Source organism: Lissotriton helveticus, chromosome 2_1, assembly GCF_964261635.1.
Source record: "Lissotriton helveticus chromosome 2_1, aLisHel1.1, whole genome shotgun sequence".
Lineage (NCBI taxonomy): Eukaryota > Metazoa > Chordata > Amphibia > Caudata > Salamandridae > Lissotriton > Lissotriton helveticus.
Genome location: NC_136059.1, coordinates 1,100,162,169 through 1,100,182,543, shown reverse-complemented (window position 1 = coordinate 1,100,182,543; position 20,375 = coordinate 1,100,162,169). Strand labels below are relative to the sequence as shown.

At 40.0% G+C, this 20,375-nt stretch overlaps 1 protein-coding gene across 1 annotated transcript in view; it reads right to left on the bottom strand.

Annotated features, from left to right (window-relative positions):
• The window catches only part of SNAPC3 (small nuclear RNA activating complex polypeptide 3), a 243,388-nt gene that overhangs the window by 118,484 nt on the left and 104,529 nt on the right, over positions 1–20,375 (bottom strand). The window contains exon 2 of the mRNA XM_078675911.1: positions 2,873–2,953. Within this exon, the coding sequence (XP_078532037.1) occupies positions 2,873–2,953 (81 nt within the window). The remainder of the gene's footprint in view (positions 1–2,872; positions 2,954–20,375) is intronic.

The following is a 20,375-nucleotide window of genomic DNA, read 5'->3' as shown; positions in this document are numbered from 1 at the left end:
AGAGGTTAATGTTTAAGGAGGTATGGCCAGGCCTAGTAATCATCAAACATTAAAGAGAGGCACTAATGGTGGATTTTGATTTTTTCCCTGCTATTTGATCGGGGAAATTATACACTATGTTCAGAGTTTAAGGCACACAATACTTTTTGGTCCTTTTTTGGGGGGGACTTCCTACTCTAAAGAACAGGTGGAAATATTTCTAAAAATAGTACACATACACATAGTGGACCAATACCTTTGTTCATAACATGATTAGATTTACAGAGGGGATGTTCAAAGTTGCAAAGTCGACTGCCTCACAGTTTTTGAATATTTTTTTGTAAAGTTTGAAAGCTTCGTAAAATGCAAAGCTTGTACATTTTATATTTTGGGGGGAAAGGAGCAATTTTAGCAGGCGTTTGTGATGGTGTAAACATTCTTGCTGAGGTGCTGTACCGGGACATGGGTGACTGCCACCGCTCGCCGACTGCCTTCTGAATCGGGAAAATATCACAATTGGAGGATTACATGGCATAAACCTCAACCCAGGAGAAGTCAAGAAACTTTATCTACCTTTGCGAAGGGTGAAGATGTCCAACTCGGCCCAACTTCACGGGCAGAGTTCTGACTTCATTCACCATTAATTTAAAGACAACTTTACAGTTAGCTTGATCGTCATCAAGGATATTTGGAATTAGTCAGTGGCAAACATCATGTGTTAAAAGCTTTAGAGCTTGATCAAAACAACAACAACACAACTGCCAGTACTGGATATATTTTAGCTGATTTTTAGAATAGCCCCTATGGACAAGACATAAGGGTCCGGATTTTTATTTTCATCACTAGTTTATTCATTTATTTTAGCACTAGTAGAACAAATTATTTTCATAAGCAAATGATTTACATGTGTATATACAAACGATTTGAAAAAAAACATTATAATGACAACGTATTTATACAAAACACTTTATACAATATTTACAACACATCCACACTTTCACTTTGGCCAAGCACATTCATCCATCTACATTCATACCACAAAGCAAAAAATACTAAGGGCCTGGTGTCAAACAATATAGCTTCATATAAATTTATGAGCAATGAATACAATTAGTAATCAATGTACTAAGCACCTATACATCAGTATTGATCCTATTTAATAAACAATATTTATATACTGATTTAAATTTTGACACAAGGACCCAATAGAACAGGTCGATGCGTTTCGAAATCCGCGGCTTCCGATCAAGTGATTGAGACGAGCAAAGACGGCGTTGCTGAACTCCAGCAGTACGCTAGCGGCAAACGGGCGCCTTACAAAAAATCTGTTGTGGCATATACAACAACTTAAAACACTGATTAAATAATACATGAGCCTCTACAGAGTGGCTGTTTGGCTGCATGCCATCCACTAGGAAGATTGGTTTTGGTCTAATAATAAGATTGTTGGTCCTGAGGAGAAATCCGCATTGGGGATTTCGAAACGTGTTTTGTATAAATACGTTGTCATTATAATGTTTTTTTTCAAATTGTTTGTATATACACATGTAAATCATTTGCTTATGAAAATAATTTGTTCTACTAGTGCTAAAATAAATGAATAAACTAGTGATGAAATAAAAATCCGGACCCTTATGTCTTGTCCATAGGGGCTATTCTAAAAATCAGCTAAAATATATCCAGTACTGGCAGTTGTGTTGTTGTTTAGATAATTTGGACTCAGCCTTACTGGTTCGGAGTCACGACCCTGTGTCGTTTTCAGATTAGAGCTTGATCAAAGCATCAGTTAAAACTGAATGGATTTTAAAAGGAGTTCGAAGAAAACGAGGTGCAGACAATGGATCCTCCTTACAAGTCAAGGGCTAAACTTCAGTCGCTCAGCAAACAGAGTTATTTATGCACACGGATTCGGTATTAGGAGCGGTCTGCTGATTATCACACCATTGACGTTTTCGCATGAGAGATTCCGGCATGTCAAACCTGATTACATATATTGGGAGGAAAGGCTCAAAAAGTAAGGCAAAACATCAGGAGTTCAGTGTGTTCAATAGAGTTTCTGCATGTTATGTCACATTTGAAGTTCAAAACAAGAAAGGAGGTATTTACCACAAGTGGCAAATAGCTTACTCTTGGTAATGGCCCCATTGCACCCAATCTGTAATGAAGACCATTAGCATTTACTATTCAAAGTTGCAGGCAGGCTTTGCGGGTACGTGATTGTGTGAGCTGGCGATAGGACCATTTGATTCAGTGACCAAGCAGGGGACTCTAGTTCCAATTCCAGGCTTTATTTGGCTAAGCAACAGCCAGTGTGTGGTGCTTTCATTGCTGGAATCAAGGATCATGCTTTATGCTGACATCTATCGTTGCTAGTGCTTCCACTGTATCTAACGGTCATGTCGCTGCTGGGGTGGACGTAATCATCCATAAAGAACAGACACACTTCACTCTTTTACATGCAGCAGGTATGTTGCGTAGACTCTTCAAGGTGGTACTCCACAGATAGCTAATGTTGGATGGTCAGTTATGTATTTTTCTGAATTATCACTAAAAAAGCATGGGAGTCCACCTTGTGTACTGAAAAAAATTACTTACAGAGGGATTGTTGAGCAACACTAAGGGCGCAGTTAAAACCCAGCTTTACAGAATGACGCACCTGATAGGCTGACTAATGCTTGCCGCTATTGGATTTGCCAATGCTTGTGCTGCACTTGCAAAAAAAATACTAGCAACCTGCGAGCACTGGCAAAGTGAGACTGAATACCTATGCCAATGTTGGTTTCTTTAGGTGTTTAACATTAAAAAAACACTTCTAAAAATCTAACAAATGCAGATCGAGAAAAAAAACCATAACTTTGGCGATGTCATATCTGGGTAACTTCATAAAACATACCCAAGTGTGACCAGTCTGGTATCTTCAGGGATGATCTCTGGTTCTGCTTTGTCTTCATTTTCATATTTTAATGTGTCAATGCTGAAAAATGATTAAGAAAGCAATTGTTACTAAATTGTTATTTTTCGCAATCACCATATAAAAACATGTGAAATTGTGTGAAATGTTGAAAAAAGCATTTTCATAGTTTGAGGTAATCTAGAGGTGTACTAAACCAGACATAAGATTCGGCACACCCTCCCCCTCCTCCCACCACTTGTTTCAATACTGAAATACCTACTCCCGGTTTCACCCCAGATCCTTCCGCGCGTTCGGGCCACTACTGCGATGAGTCTAATAGGGGACTGGGTGGTGTCAAATGTAGAAGCCTCACAGCCCTTATGTGACTAGAAAGGCTGCAAATAATAGATGGTGTTAGGTTGTGATTCTATCAGATCTCTTCTTGCTCAGAAAGAGCACCTCTTGCGTCCCTTAGAAATGCGTTCCACAAACCGAGTTTAGAGGGATAACTGGAGCATCCAAAAGGCCTTTATATTTACTCCAGCTCCAGTCACACAAAGATACATGGAAAGTATTGATGATGCAAAACTAAGAACATTGTAAATACTCCGTCTGTGTACCCACTGGTGGCTCCTGTGAGGTATCGCCATTTTTGAAGAACCAACATTGGTTCACCCATAAGCAGCACAGAAGCAGAACATTCCTAGATATCGGTAGAATACACCCTTTATGCATGCAATGTAAATTGATCTGTTTGAGGCTAGGAAACATGCCTACATCCATTGCCCTGTCTCAAACGATGTCGGCTGTGATTTGACTCGGAATAAAAAGGGGCATCTTTCAGTTTTCAAGCACTTTAGAACACTTAAATAAAGCAGGACTGGCTTCAGAGCTGGTAGCGCCCGGTGCAACACAGTTTGTTGCCCCTTACCCCCACCAGTGACCACCTCCACCACGGATTTCCTCACTAACCCACCCCCCCTTTAACAGTGCCCCTCAAGTCTCCATAACCACTTTCTCTCAGATGCATTTAAGTCGTTTAATAGCGCCACTCGTGCCAGTGTAGGGAGTCAGAGCACTCTACATCACTCACAAATTACACAGTTGCACTGTAGATTTTCCACAGCCTGGTGGGCAGAAAAACATGGATTTTTTTTAAAGACACAGAGGCTATTATTTTGCAACATTCATTATTGCCACTAACTACAGCAGCTCCCTTAAAGAATGTAGAATTCTGATTTTATAAAACCTACGAACCCCCAACACTCAGCCTTCTTTTTAGCGACTATAACAGACTGTATAACTCCAAAATAGTATTATAAATAATCCTTGATGTCAAACTTTCATCTTCTCCACAGAAAATGCAATGCAACATTCCATGCAGATCGGTCCTTTATGCGCCTGTAACCGCACACCACGGCTGCCATTAAGCTTGTCTTTGTACTACGATTTAAGAAAAAAACACAATTAACCAGGGTAGGGTAAATGGGCGAGAGAATATTAGCCTCTGTGTCGTTAATTTATTTATTTATTTGTGGGTTTGTATAGCGCTAGAATCGACTCCCGAAGGAGTATCTCTGCGCTCAATCAATAAAATCCTGATAACAATATGCAAATTTAAAGCATTTCCAACAAACAAATTGCCATATTCTCAACTGGTTTAAAAAGAAATCTTCTAAAAGTTGCATCATTCGACCTGTTCGCACAACACAGAATGTCTTGCACTGATCCACCCATCACGAATGCCTTAATAGCAGCCACTCCTCCCACTGAGTGAGCTCCAAACATACTCACATCCACATCTGCTCTGCACATCACTTCTCACACCCATCTTGCAAGCGTGGAAGACAACACTGTCTTATACGGTCTCTTAAATACGGTCTCTTAAAGGAAATAAGCAGCTAAGTCACCCCATATGATCTTACCTCCTCTCATACTCTTTCACACATCTTACAACAAACAATTTCTCTTCGTTTTCGTTCTTTTTGTTAAATAGAAACACACACCCATAGGTGAAAAAATCTTGCTGGATACATCAAGAGATTTTACACCTGACACCCTCCTAAATGACACCAAACACAACAAAATTGTCTATTTAAGCGACAAATCTCTCAAGGACAATAAGTCGTTTTGCTCGCATCTTAAAAAACTCCAACACCATTGAAACATCCCAAACCGAATTATACCTAAACACAGGGGTTTTTGCAATTCTAATGCTACGCATAAGTCTACGTACCACCACATCCTGTCCTACCAATAACCCATTTCTGGCAGATTATTCACCACTTCCACCCTGGACACAGGAACGGGATCAAACTCCCTCTCCATACCATCAAACCCATTTTTTGCCAAGCCAATCTATACATCTTCCTTGTTCTTGGAGCCCAGGATTCTTTAATGAATTCTAAAGCCGCTCATTAAAGGCCTGGAACCTCCCAAACACTCCTGAGACTCTCCTAGCCATCAGCCTAATTTGCTCTGAAATCACTAAATCGTACACCTCTTGGAAACCACAGCAACAGAATGGGAGAATCCACACACATTTCCAACAGAACTGGATACCACACTTGGGCTCTCCAAAGTGGTGAAATCACCACTGTTGTTTCCTTTCACCTGAGTACCATCATGGTCACCCGTGTAATCATTGAAAATGGTGGGAACACATCAGAACTAAGACACGTCCAAATCTGCAGAAAAGCGTCTATCCCGACTGACTCGGATCCGGTTGCCAATTGAAAAACCTGCCCACCTGAGCATTCAGTCTGCTGGCAAACTGATCCATCCCAAACAGACCCCAAATCCTTTACCAATGCAAAAACACTGTCCTGTCCAACATCTAATCGCTTGAGTCCTTGAACTTTTGGGCAAATAAACAATCTTGATCTTTCCGGCGAAAAACCAATCTGCTACCGCATTGCTCATCCCTGGAATATGTTCCGCTTGCACACATACTCTCTATCTAGACAGTACTCCTAAACCACCTTCACCTTATCTGACAAATCTTTTGACTTCGGTCCCCCAAGTGTGTTCACATATTAGAGCGCCAACACATTGTCCATGCATAACAGCACTGAACACTTCACCTTGTTCTGCATAAAACATTTCATCGCAAAAAATCTGGACAGCAGCTCTAAGAAATGTATATGCAACTTCTTCCCCTCTGAGCTTGCATCCGATTTTATTATTAACTCCGGGTTCTCTTCAAAAATTGCTCTCCCATTCCAAGCTTCCATGTTCCTCAACCACCATCTCAGTTCCTCCTTTGCCCTTTTCCATAAGAACAACCTTCTGTGAGTACCTCAAACCATGTCTTAGATGCATTACCTTCAACCTCTGTAAAGCCAGATGATTCAAAGGACCAGGAAAAATAGCCTGTATTGTTAAAGACAAAAAACCAACCAGGCGAGCTAACATTCTCAAGGAAATCGGACTTTGTAATAATGCCCTCTTCAATTCCTTCCTAATCCTTTTCAAGTTCTCTTTTGGAAGTTTTAAAATACCATCTACAGTGTTTACTGGAAAACCCCAAAACTAAGTCTCTTGCTTTGGTTCTAAACAAGATGTTTGCCTGTTGACCACATAACCCAAAGATTCTAGCAAACTGATCATCATCCCTGAATACTCTAATACACGTAAACTGTTCTAATCCATGATCTAAATGTCATCTAGGTAGATTATCAATCTCACTCCTCTTAATCTCAGGAATTACACTACTGGTCCCCATATCTTCATAAAACACCATGGGGGCGACGAAAGACCAAAAGGTAGGCACACAAAGTTCCAAGTCTTTCCGCCCCACCTGAACATGAGAAACTTCTAATGTGGTCCCCAAACTGGAACTGTAAGATACGAGTCAACAAATCTGTTTGCAGGATGTCCATCCTGAAATGATGGTACACCATCCAATCATTGAGATTTCTCAAATGTATTACCGGTCTCATCCCTTTGTCCTTTTTCTCTACTAAGAAAATATTGCTCACAAACCCCCCCCCCCCTTGTTCTTGACATACTGTCACAATCGCTCCTTTCTCTCTTAGCTCCAGCACTTCTTTGTCTACAAGATTTACTTGTTCCACCCCGAACTGTACTACATCAGGCACCCAACTCTGAACGTGTTCCTCTATGACTTCGATGCAATAACTCTGCACCGCCTCCAAAACCCAAGGATCCCTTGTTACCTGAAACCAATTGTGGTAAAATCCGGCAAGTCTGCCGCCCAACTTTACAGGGATAGAAGTAAGGCCTGACCTTACCTGCTCCTTCGCACCAAAAATTACTCCGTCCTCCACGACCCCTAACGGGCGGTCTCAGCGGGTAAAAACTGGAGGCTTTCCAAGCTCCCTGAGCATAAGTTACGGGACCCCCTCTAATGATATTTTCAGGACCAGGGAAGAGAGAGGAAAGTAACAACACAACATATGAAAGATTCCCCCGTGGTCACTATTTACTTTATCATGTGATCAGTCTCATCAAATTATTTCATTAGCCTTCTAATCCATATAGGTACAACACAATCCATAATTTTCATTTTATAGTTTTATTTGTTTTTATTTTTTATGTCATATATCAAAAATATATTTTTTCCTTTTTTTTGGATTTTAGATCATTTCTTCCATATATATCAGTGACATAGTTGATAATACAAAATTAATTTATAAAAAGTGCATTGCATCATATCAAAAATCTTAATTTAGAAAGTTACATAATACAAGACATAACCCTGATATATACACAAGAGTTACCAATCGCACTCACTCAATCATACCAATTCACATTCATACTACTATCAATCTTCTCCCAGTCTAACCTTTAATAACAGCATCACGCTAGCGTAAATCGAACCACAGTCTCGCCTTATCCTCTTATTAAATTTCAATCTCAGAGAGTAGAATAAGCGCTAAGCTGACCAGTCATACGTAGGGGATAGCTAATGTATCACTGGGTGATATCTGTCACACAGAGTAATTTACCAGACAATCACGTGTGTCAGAGAGGCTAGTAGAATTATCTACAAGTAGCACCTCTATTAGTTTGTATATAGATAGGACGATAAAACTGCTGACTTATTCACATCTACTGTTGTACATGGACTTTGACTCTTTTCCATAGCCTTTTAATTCCCTGATACTCACTTGATGTCACAGTATGTTTACCTGATGACATCATAGAATGTTGGGGGTTTTGCCTTGGCCTACAGACAGTTGGAGGCAGGCTGAGTGACAGGGCGGTCACTCCTGGTGGGGTCTTTTATTAATTATCTAAAGAACTGAACCTGTAACCATCTATGAATAAAACTACATGAAATATATCCTGACTCAAGAACATCTTTTATATACCACATTTTGGCGACTTTTGGACATCTTCAAAGAACCTACTACGTACAAAAGAAGATTAAAGAACCTACAGCGTGCAAAAGAAAACTAAAATATATCTACAACGAACTCAAAGATAAATAAGAAATAAATAAGGAACCTACAGGATACAGAAATCAATTATTCATAAAGAAAAGGAACCTCAACTACAAAAGAAAACATCCTCACAACCATCAAGTAAGCCTCTGTTCTATTTCCAATTTAAACCTCTCATAGACAATCATATTATTCATTATAACAACAGAAACACCTTGCCAGACCCCACCAGTGTCCGTTAATATCCGGACAGCCTGTTCCCTAAGGTGTCATAGTTAAAATGCTGAGAGGAAAGGCATATTTATGGACTGCTGTTTGAAATAATATTTGAATAACAGAGCATTACTGAAAACGAGTGACATTTCCCAACTCGAAGTTCAATTTAAAATAATTACTGCAGTTGAACACCAAGTTAATAGACAGCCAAGCGTGTAAAGGCATCTTATTGCTACTTAAATATAAATAACGCTCTAATGTGAACAGCTCAGTTTGAGGGAAATTGACAGTGCATGTTTTCCGCTTTTAATAGAAAACATGTGTTTGAAGCCGCGCACATAAATTTTACTCTGCAAAGTCAACGTAGAAAAATGTGAAATTATATCCGAAGTATTCTACTGTGAGATATTTCTATGTGAAACTATGGAATTTCAAATTTGCCTTTGCCTATCGTTTTTTTTTCAACCGTTTGTTAGCCTCTGTGTCGACCTGCTCTCCTTCATGCTACTTTTGTAAATGATGACGTTTTAGAATCTCCGTGTGATACAGCGGAGAGGCAGCCTCCAAAGCGTCATCTAGCGTGTCCAGCCTCATTCCAGTGTTACGAAGGAGCCTGTATGTCATCGCGCATCCAGCATCATACCAGCATTCTGAAGAAGCATGAGAGCCTTCAACCTGTCAGCACGCAGAGAGAAGCGTCACAACGCGACGTAAGCCTCTCCATAGAAGTCAATCCGGGCATTTCTCTCTATAGTAACAGAAATACAGAGCGTCACAACGCGACATAAGCTTCTCCATAGAAGTCAATCCGGGCATTTCTCTCCATAATAACAGAACTACGGAGGCACAACGAAATTAAAATCACATACATCATATATTTAACGTTTCCTCATGTATGAGAAGCGAAATAAAAGAAACTTTAACCGAATGTCGACATGAAAAACTAATATCACGGTGCCATCTACTGGAAGTTAGTGGAACTTTTTATTTACTGTCATTTTCGTTTTAAAGGAGCATTCTGCACTTCGTGGAACTTAATTCATACTATGGCTTCTAAGAGTGACACACTTAAACAGTACTAATTTTTCCAAATGACTACGGTGACTACATTTATTATTTTAATTTGATGTTTTAATCTTCTAAAGTATAAAATGATTTCTCTTAATACCATTCTACCCAAATTTTCAGGTGTGGCAGAATTGAGATCTAAACATGTCTTGAAACTTATTTCAGTTCTCTACATATATTGCAGATCCTATAGAAATGCTTTTAACTTGCAATTTATTCAATTGTTGAAATTATTACATTCAAGTTTATATATATTGTGGATGCCGTAGCAATATTTTAACATGCAATTTAGTCATTTGTTAAAGTTATTATACTTTTCTAGTCACATCCCTGGGTTAGTTATCCTTCAGTGCAAACCTTTTCCTGTATATTGTGCATCTGAATTTATATTGACAACATATATGGTTATGATATATTCATTTTCACGGGTTTAGATGTCCTTGTAATCCCCGTTACATTCAAGTTGCAACCCTGGGTGAGCGTATCCCTGCAACTTGTTTTAATTTTGAGTGAAAGTATTCCTTGATGATATTGGAATTCACGTATTAAGGTTTTAATGTAAAACCAGTTAAATTATAGTTGCATCTCTGAAAGACGTATTTTTGTAACTTGTTTTAAAATTGGGTATATCCCATTATTATTCTTGAAATACGATAAGGGTGAGTGTACCCCTTGACGTGATAGTTATGAAGGGTAAATGTATCCCTAGTTATACTTTATGATATTTATGCACGATGAATACATTCTTTTCATATGATTTATACACGTGTAATTCCTGCAGGTCGTTTACGTGTTACATTATTAGCATTTAGTGTTAAATATTATTGAATGAATTTATACCTTTTTACTGATATTAAGTGTGACTAAATGTTTTCCACTGATTGTTTCTGGGTTGAGTGATTGTTGGGTGAGTGTATCCCCTCATTCATATTTTCTATTTCTTCTTAAACTTCCTAATTTTCTGTATTTCAGTGTTTAGACTCTTGCCGTTACTCTTTGTGCTGGTTCACATGTGTTTTGGCAGATTCTTTCTCACTATACTTAAGGTGCCGGAGACGTCTGGTATTCTTTCTCTCTTGTGTAATTTTCATAACTTCCTGTATGTTTTTGTTTTCGACTATTATTAGGAAGAGGGTGGTGGTGTACGTTTGTGTCTTCCTTGTTCTTCCACTTCTCTTCCTTTCTTATAGCTTCATACATGTTAGTATCTTCTTGTTTGGCGCCATAGTTTATTTGTAAATTTAACAAAGTTATTAGTATATATCGTTTTTTGTTCTTTTCCCTAAAGAAAGGAGATATGTTGTACATGGACTTTGACTCTTTTCCATAGCCTTGTAATTCCTTGATACTCACTTGATGTCACAGTATGTTTACCTGATGACATCATAGAATGTTGGGGGTTTTGCCTTGGCCTACAGACAGTTGGAGGCAGGCTGAGTGACAGGGCGGTCACTCCTGGTGGGGTCTCTTATTAATTATCTAAAGAACTGAACCTGTAACCCTCTATGAATAAAACTACATGAAATATATCCTGACTCAAGAACATCTTTTATATACCACATCTACCCTTATTTAAAAGAAGATTTTTACATTAACAACAATCCGAGTTCTTTAAACCTACAATACAGAGGAAGATCCCGTAATAAGTTCATTACCTTTTCGGACACCTCCTCTGATTCAGACCAAGGGTCATCTAGTGGATACTATCCCCATCCCCAGTTTCCTAGATCTAGACCCCCTTTTTTAGGCAGAGGGAGGTTCAGACCATGGGGAGGGGGGTGGAGATGGAGGGGATACATCCAACAAGGGGGACAATACCCTCAACAGGGAACATACCAACCAACAGAACAGTATCCAAACCAAGAGACAGACACCTTCAGTACACGGAGGAAGACGTACAGACGATAAATCAAGGAGGAAGTGAGCTGATCCCCATCTATAATTTGTCCAAATATACCCCTACGAGCGAGGAACTGGCGATTTTGGCTAAGGGACTCACGTTTGTACCATCTAAATTACAAAACCCTGTAGATACCAAGACAGAGGTATTAGGTTTCCTCAGAAAAATTAGACTTAAAGCCTACTTTTTAGAACGAGAAACTATGGAACAAAAAAACATTAGTGGATTAAAGAACAAATCCAAATTCTTACCAGATAGTGTGCTACTTCCACCAGAAATTTTAATTTTTGAAAACCAGGTGTTGCATGAACTGGATAATTTGCAGAACAAAAAAGCTTACTATAATAACAACTGTAGTAAACTAGAGTTGGCAGCATTAAAAAATCTTTCTTCTATTTCAGAAGTAACTGTGAGACCGGCCGACAAAGGCGGAGGTATTGTGTTATGGGACACTTCTAAATACGATCAAGAAGTTCTAAACCAGTTATCCAACCAACTACACTATAGACCTTTGGATATTAATCCATTGCTTAGACTCAGACAACAGATCTTAGAAATCACCCAAGAAGCGATGGAAGGAGGTTGGCTATGCAAAAATGAATTCGAGTTTCTTAATGACGAATCCAATAACAAAATCCCTCATATTTACATATTGCCTAAAGTGCATAAATCCTTGACTAACCCTCCCGGAAGACCCATTGTGGCAGCATGCGGGTCACTTTTGGAGCCATTAGCCAAGTATGTGGATGTATTTCTACTTCCTTTAGTTAGGAACATCCCTGCTTATGTAAGAGACACTATGGATCTGATATCGAAGGTGGAGGGCTTGAGATTCAACCCCAATGAACAACTTATGGCGACCTTCGATATCGAATCACTCTATACAAATATCCCACAGGAGGAAGCCCAGGAGGTGATGAGGTTGGTGTTGGATTTGAGAGAACGCCCGCACCAAGTACCGACAGAATTCATAACTAGTCTGGCCAGACTATGTTTGAAAAACAATTTCTTCAGCTTTAAAGAAAATCTATATTTGAAAATCTCAGGAGTGGCTATGGGATGTTGTTTCTCGCCTGAAATAGCCAACCTAGTCATGGCCCAATTCGAAGAGAGGTGGATATATAGCGACACCAACCCATTTAAACATCATGTGGAGTTTTGGTGTCGCTATATAGACGACATCTTCCTTATTTGGAAAGGGGATCAAATCGAACTATCTGAATTTCACAATTGGTTAAATTCTCGAACTTTGGAATTCAACTTTACTGTGTCCTATGACAAAGAAAAAATTAACTTTCTTGATGTGTATGTCCAACATGATGAGGGGCAGTTAGTTGGCTGTGAGTTTGTATACCAAACCTACAGATAAAAATACCTTTTTACATTTTACCAGCAGCCATCCGCGGTCCTTGAAAGAAAACCTTCCCTATGGACAGTTCCTCCGTGTGAGGAGGAACTGTAGCTCTAAAGAGGATTATTTCCTCCATGCTGAAAAACTGAAAAACAAATTGATATGGAGAGGTTATCCTAAAAGATTAGTGAAGATAGCTTTAAAAAGGGCTTGGTACACTCCACGAGAAACACTATTGGTACCGAAAACACACGATGAAGAAAATAAGACACCTCTCACGTGTGTACTAACATATGACCCAAGAGCTAATAAGGTGAAAAAACTGATTATGAACAACTGGAAACTAATTGAAAACTTGGGCATCCCTAAACCGTTATTTGCCTTTAAAAAAGGTAAAAATATTCGGAATCAATTGGTGAAATCGACCCCTCGTACAACAATACCCTTGAGAGATACTCGTAATCTGCTAAAGCTGCCACCAGTTGTTGGACATTTCCGTTGTCACAATTGTTTGGCATGCGACTCTACGAGGGATTCTAAGGTGATAATGATTAATAAAAAAAAAATCACCAAAGAACCTTCTCCAATTGCAATACTAAAGATACTATATATTGCATTAAATGTCCATGTGACAAATTTTACATAGGGCAAACAATACAAGCAGTGAAGAAAAGAATCCTACAACATAAATCCAGAGTGAGATGCAACACCACTGGGGCTCCATTGGTGCTGCATTATCAGGAAAACAATCACACTGAAGAAGATATGGAATGGTCAGTATTATGTACAGTAATCAATACAAACAGAACGGAGACAGAAAAGAAACTTAACCGTTTAGAAGCCAGACTTATTGAAAAATACCAGACAGCAAGAACAGGTCTGAATGATAGGGATGAAGTTTGGTCATTATTACAATAACTTGGATGTGGGATAATGATAGCTGTAGGCTTGGCTGATATTCTTGGAATGTGTACAGTAACATATGTATACTATGAATGAATGATAAGTGGTTCTAGCATATAAATAACTTGTTGTAATTATATTTTTTTGTATGTATTAGATTGTAAGAAGTGATGGCATCACATGGGATATAAGGTACTTTATGGGTGTAAATATTGGGCTTTCTACTTTTAGATGTATTTGGAAACACTGTAGTTCATGCAGTTTTTAATCCCTTGAATCTGCTTTCTGCTTTTCACTGACTCGTGAAAATGCTGCCGCTTTCGTTATTTCGACTGGTGGCACTCCCGCGAGATTGGGACTTAGAACTACTGGAGAGTCCGTTATTACGGAATCAAGCGTAATCACGCGAGGCTTGCTCCACGTAGTACGCTAGCTAGGGCTGTTTAAAAGAATAGTCCGTCATTAATGTTCACACGCAGGAAACGCGATCGGCGCCCTGAATGTAGAGACAGAGCTCTGTTTGCATACTAACCGGATTGGGATTCGTTACCGTCTTGGATTATTAGAATGCTCAAAAGAACACTCCGTGGGGTAGGAATTTGTAGTTCCCGCGGCCGGTCTGTTTATTACTTTAATGGCAGGTATCTATTAAGTCACACGAGCAACAGACCTTTGACGCTGTGGTATTTGTGTTATTTGTATTGTAGGCTCATTTTCCGTGGGGATGTTAGCCTTCAGTGAAGGACTTCAAGTTAATAGGTAAGCCAGGACACTTAATAAAACGGAGAAGGTTGATTTAGCGTGACTTGATATTTAGAATTGCTTTACATGTCTTTGCTTCATAGCCCGGATAATTGAAAATGTTTATGTAAGAAGGTGGAGCTCTGGCTACAGTAAATTCACACTTGGTATGTAATGTTTATATTATTATATTATTATTTCCTGAGGTTATTGAGGTCTCAAATACTCGTTGTTTTTTGGTCTAGTAATTGGTTGTATATAGAGGTTGTGTATGTTTCTCACTTGGCCTTGGTGAAGGGTCTATCGTCTTGCTTTGATTTGAGTCTTTATTTATCAATACACACGAAATAGGGTGTTCTTTTAATCCATTCCTTGCCATACACTTCAGGAAGGGACATTGGATAGTGTAAATAGAGTCACATTGTAAATAGAGTCGCAAATGGTTTCTTTGCATGGGGGGTGACATGGTATCCCAGTGAATTTATTATGAATACAAATTGAGTTTGTTTGTTTGCTTTAGAGTTCTAGTATATTTGCCCTCGTAGTCCTGATGAGGCCTGGAATAAACAGAGGCTGAAACGCGTCGACACACATAATTGGAAGACTCCAAAACAAGAAATTTGTTTGAACACTGTTAATGAAATAATTATTCAAGAGAGTGCCATTTCAAGAGAGGTCAAAAGATGTATAACCTCATACACTCCTTTTTTCATTGCTTTTGTGTTTGTTTTGGTGATCTTAAGAGAAGGAATGTCATGGAAAAAATTATATATTGACATCTTTGTTCAAATACTGGTAAACTCCTTAGCACACGTTTGGTAATTTCATAAGATATACATGCATTTCACTATACAACAAAATGCATTTCAAACAAAATGATCCTTAGTATTCAAGGTATTCTTTGGTGTGGTTTTTATTTCAGGAGACGTCACAGCCAACACGTGTTTCGTCGTAATGGGAATGTAACCCACGACTTTCTCAAGGCTAGTCTTCTTGTTGTTGATATTTTGAAGTTGAGGTGATACTTCCGACCCTCAAGGGGTTCTGATTGGGGATTTATTCGAATCCGGTGATTCTTGTAGAGGTATTCAGTGTTAAGAGTGTTCAAAAGTGCAGCTTTCGCTGTAACTTTCAGTCGTGCAATTCCGTCCCCTCTGCCATGTATATCCTTGTTCAAATAAGTGGGGCATTAGAACCGTGAGTTTGGTTCTTAAAAATAGTGTATATATGTATGTAAGTTCAAAAGTATATGTGTTTTTTGTATATATATATATAAATCGTGTACAGTTTTTGTTTAAAGCAAGAGACCAATAATCAAGGTCGAGTGTGGTTTAATTAAAAGAAAAAGTTGAACTATATATTGGATTTTTGCTTTATGCGCTTGGCTATTTTTTTGGAGACACTCTAAAGTGAAATTATCTCAATTTAACTGTGTGGAGAAGGACTGTCCCAAGACTGGACAATTGATGGTATCCAGTCTTTCAAACAAAAAAACGAAATAGTGTTCCGTAGGCTTTACGTTGTTGTTTTTTCTTATTATAATTTCCTCCAATGTCCTCTCTATACATGAATCTAAAACCTCTGACATTTTTTCCACTGCCTTTTTCAATCAAACTGTACCTCATCCAACTGTGACCTATCTTCACTCATCCTAACACCTATTATGTTTTACTTTCACAAAGTATTAAAATGAACGAAGCCACTTAAAATTCGTCACATCTACTTCTTTAAAGTTCAAAAGTGACCTAGTCAATAAAATTCACCCTTCAGAATAAATGCCTCCTCTCTTCAACTATCTGCACTTCTTCTAACTGAATTTCAGTCAACGAATAGCTGTTATAGTAATCTTTCGATCCGTAACTACAGACTTTAATAAACACATGTACAATACTGCCCAATCTATTAAAATGGCCACTATGGCTAGATGTGCAAGTAAGTCCCTTCTCTGTTTTTATACTAAAGGGCGTTTGGCACCGCAATGTCCTTCCTTCATCAGCAAAACCTGCAGCCGATATCATCAGGTACTCCGCATGACTGCATTATTGACAAAAATGCAGCCTACTATTATTAACCCCTTGGGCGCGGCTGCGATTCTGAGCCTGTGCGGCAGTTTTAATGAGTGGGCGGGTTCATGATGGCCCCCAGCCGTCATCAGCACACACCCACCGTGATGCATGATGACTGGGGGCCGTCATCAGCATGGAAGGGGTTAAATACTGGCAAAAGCCCCAGCACGGCCATTAAACGACTTGCGCTGGTAGTTTCGTTGACAACGAGGAATGCAGTACCTCGCATCGCAGTACAAGACATGAGGCAAAATCGGAACTGCTCGTTCCCCAGTTCGTACAATTTAAACCGCTGCATGAGTGGCCTTGGTCTGCCAATAAGCATCTAATTTCTTCACTTATTATCCTAATGGAATTCCATGTTCATTTTTGTATGCACTCGAAAATTGGATCCATTAACACTGAAATACTAATATATGCAATGTATTTCTTGAATATTATGGAAGTAGTGCAGTAATACGTTTTCTTAACGCCTTTAACTTCATGTACAGAAAGACATATCATTTGGGCTTATGTCCTATGGAGAGACCAAGAACTCCTCTCAGTATTGGTAAAGGTTATTTTTTTATCTGAAATGCAGATCTTTTTGAGTCAAAGGGCAGTGGTTCTTGCAGTGGTGTTTTTTGTTTATGAGTGCCTCTGCAGTTTGTTGCTGGGGTGCATGAATAAAAGTAATGGCCCACCTCAGACAATAGTGAGCAATGACATCACTACTGCAGAAGTAGACTAAACAAGGGAGGAAGAAAAGATGTAAGAGGAGTCAAGGGAGAGGGGAGAGGACAGAACAAGGAAAGAATGCATTAGAGAAAGAAACGGAGTCAGAAAAAGGAGAGTAAGGATGGAGGAGCGAGAGAAAGAGTGGGACAAAAGAAAGAAGTGAAAGTAAGAAGGTGAATTCATAAAATCGAGTGGGAAAAGACCATATAGGAGAAAGAGGAAAAGTGGCTAGAGGGGAAACAGATGAATAGGGAATACATGGGAGAGAATAAAAGTTAAGGCGGAAAAGTGGGCAGAGAGGACAATGCGAAAAATAAAGAGAATGGATGGAAGAACAAGGAAGGAGAATGCAGGGGAGAGAAATGAAGAGAAAAAGCAGAAGCAAACAGTGAGAGAATTTTGAGAAAGGATAGTGGACAAAAGGGCAATAAAAGAGAGTGCAAGTAAGAGAATGGGATGAGTGAAATCGGACAGAAAGAGTGGGGGGAACTAGACCAGCTTCGGTACACCCAACTGATTCTCGTAAGCAAGTGTGGCATTCATTTCCATCATCTGAAGTTGCACTCTGTAAAGTACTGTTCCTTTACACTGTACCTATGGGTGAAGCATCACCTTGCAGAGTTAGGACAGAACTAATGGGTAAGAGTAGCACATACTTAGTGATTGTGCTGGCCTGAAAATGAACAGCACTGTCTTTCTCCTGCTGTACATTGCATCCCTCTCGTTTTGTCACCGTATTGCATACATTATTTTAACATTTTGAAAGGGCAGGGGACACAAACTCAAATCTTCTCTCAACAACACTATTCTGTTTTTGCTGCAGAACCCCTTTTTTAAAAATCCAGGCTTATCTTATTGGAAGAAGGAAGTAGGATAGTGCCCTTAAATGAGCAATTGAAAGATGCTGATCTCAGTTATAGACATTTATACACCATTACATTGCACAAAAAAAGAAGTCATTTCTGTAATTTATCTCAATGCGGGTGAGATAACGCCTTCGTTCTTCTTGCAATAAAGTCTCACTCATACACACATATGGCATTGGAATGTCACTCATAAGGACACTAAAAATATTTAATTGTCACTCATAAGCCAGCAGAAAACGTGACCGCTATAGCTGAGTGCTATACATTGCCGTAATCACACTGTTTGCAGTTTCTGGTTCAGGGAAAACCTGGCTTGGCAGTTCGGGCTGAACTGTTTCCATAAGGCACAGGGTCAAGACTGGTTTGCATATAGCTGGTCCGAACTGAGGTGGCGAAGTGAGCTAAAGAACGATGATGGATTCAACCCAGATCTGTGACCTGGGGTGAGTGTATGAAAAGTTTCAGTGCTCCGTCCATCATCTCCTTGTGTTTGCTTTGTTCACCTTAAGTTGGCAGGGTATGACCAGACGTGGGCCCCTTGCTCACTTTGCCACTGGATTCAAGCTAGCCTGGTTGATGAGGGCTGTTAGCCCGAAACCAGTCCCAGGATGCTAGTTTCCGTTTCAGGGAAGACCTGGCTTGGCAGTTCGGGCTGGACTGTTCCCTAGAGGCACAGGGTCAAGACTGATTTGCATATGGCTGGGTCTGAACTGGGGTGGTGAAGTGCGCTAAAGAACAATGATGGATTCAACCCAGATCTGTGAGGGGGGAGTGAGTGTCTGAAAAGTTTCAGCTATGCTTGATTCTGCTCGCGAAAAAGTGTCACTCGGTCGCTGAATGTCACTCACAGTTGCACTAAAATAATGAAAATGTCACACATAAGCCGTCTGAAACCTTGAGAGCTAAGTGAACTCACAAAGATTTTGCATTGTTGGACTGTAACTAGCACATAAGGAGACAGACCGGTCTCTGTGTCTCCAAAGTAGTAAGGAAACTAGTGAAAGCTGCATGCTGGAAAAACACTCAGCTGCTGGAAACAGGGAAGGTGCCACCCCTCGGATTAATTCACGTATGCAAGGGGAACTACTGAGGCCCGGTGAAAGTCGGCAGCCATGGCACTGCGGGTCTCATCTGCTCTTAATGAATACAGTCAGATCAGCTGAGTCCAACCCGCCGCGCGGCACCAGTCCACAGTTCTACTTAACTTGCAGGCTCAGGCATGCTGCTAAAACTAAATTATATTAATGTTGTAAATGAACATCCTGTCAGAAGTCATCATGAATGATCAGATCTGAGAGGCAGACGCGACAAGTGGTCTCTTCTTTCAGCACGGCACCGTGGAGGCTCGTCTGCTCTCCCTGTGGTCCCGCATGATGGAGAGGCAGCAAACTGCTGGCAGCACACAGGCTGGCAGTGGTGTGGCAAAGAAACATAAGTGTCGCTTTTGCCACCTTACTAGTGACTTCCTGTCGGAAAATGGACAGTCATGTGACGCCATGTCACATAAGACCACCGCAGCCAGCTCTAGCTGAGTGAGTCCTAGCAGCGGCTGTGAATGATCAATATGCAGCAAGCGCAGCCGAACCCACTGGCCGGCACAACCCACTGCCATTGATTTGATTTTCATTTCTAGTCTGTACCAGCCAGCATAGCACTACACAATCATTGTGCAGTCATATAGTGCACTCTTCCAGACTCGCAGCAAACAGTCCATGCGGCTCAGCTTGCTTGAGTGGTTCAGTCGTTGCTCCTTCTCAGTAGTGTGCCTCAGTGCCGCGGTGGTGCTAGAAGCACGAGACTACGAATTTTAGTGCGGTGATGTGGACCACCACACTAAAATGCATTAGTCTAACGGCGGATGCGTGGTACTTGGCAGGACTGCATAAATCAATACATTGAATGGATATGGGCAGGGAAGCAGCACAAGAGGAGGGATGGGAGGAAGAACACCACGAAGACCACGAAGGTGAAGGGAAGCAGCACATGAAAAGAAACAGTAAATAATGCACTGCTAGGAAGTGTTGAAATAAAAATAGTTCCTAGAATGGAAACAGTGGAAGGATACATGTCATCCAATAAAAACTCTAGAAAAGAAGTGATGCTTCAGAGTATGGTTAAACATAGGAATAGGAAGGGAAGCCACAGATTAAGCAAGCAATTGAGAGTGACAAGAAAGCCAACAAATGGTAAGCAATGGGCTGACTAAGTTTTTGGTATGGTCCACAGGAGGTCTTTTGGCAACAGCTGAATGTAGGCGAAACCTAAGG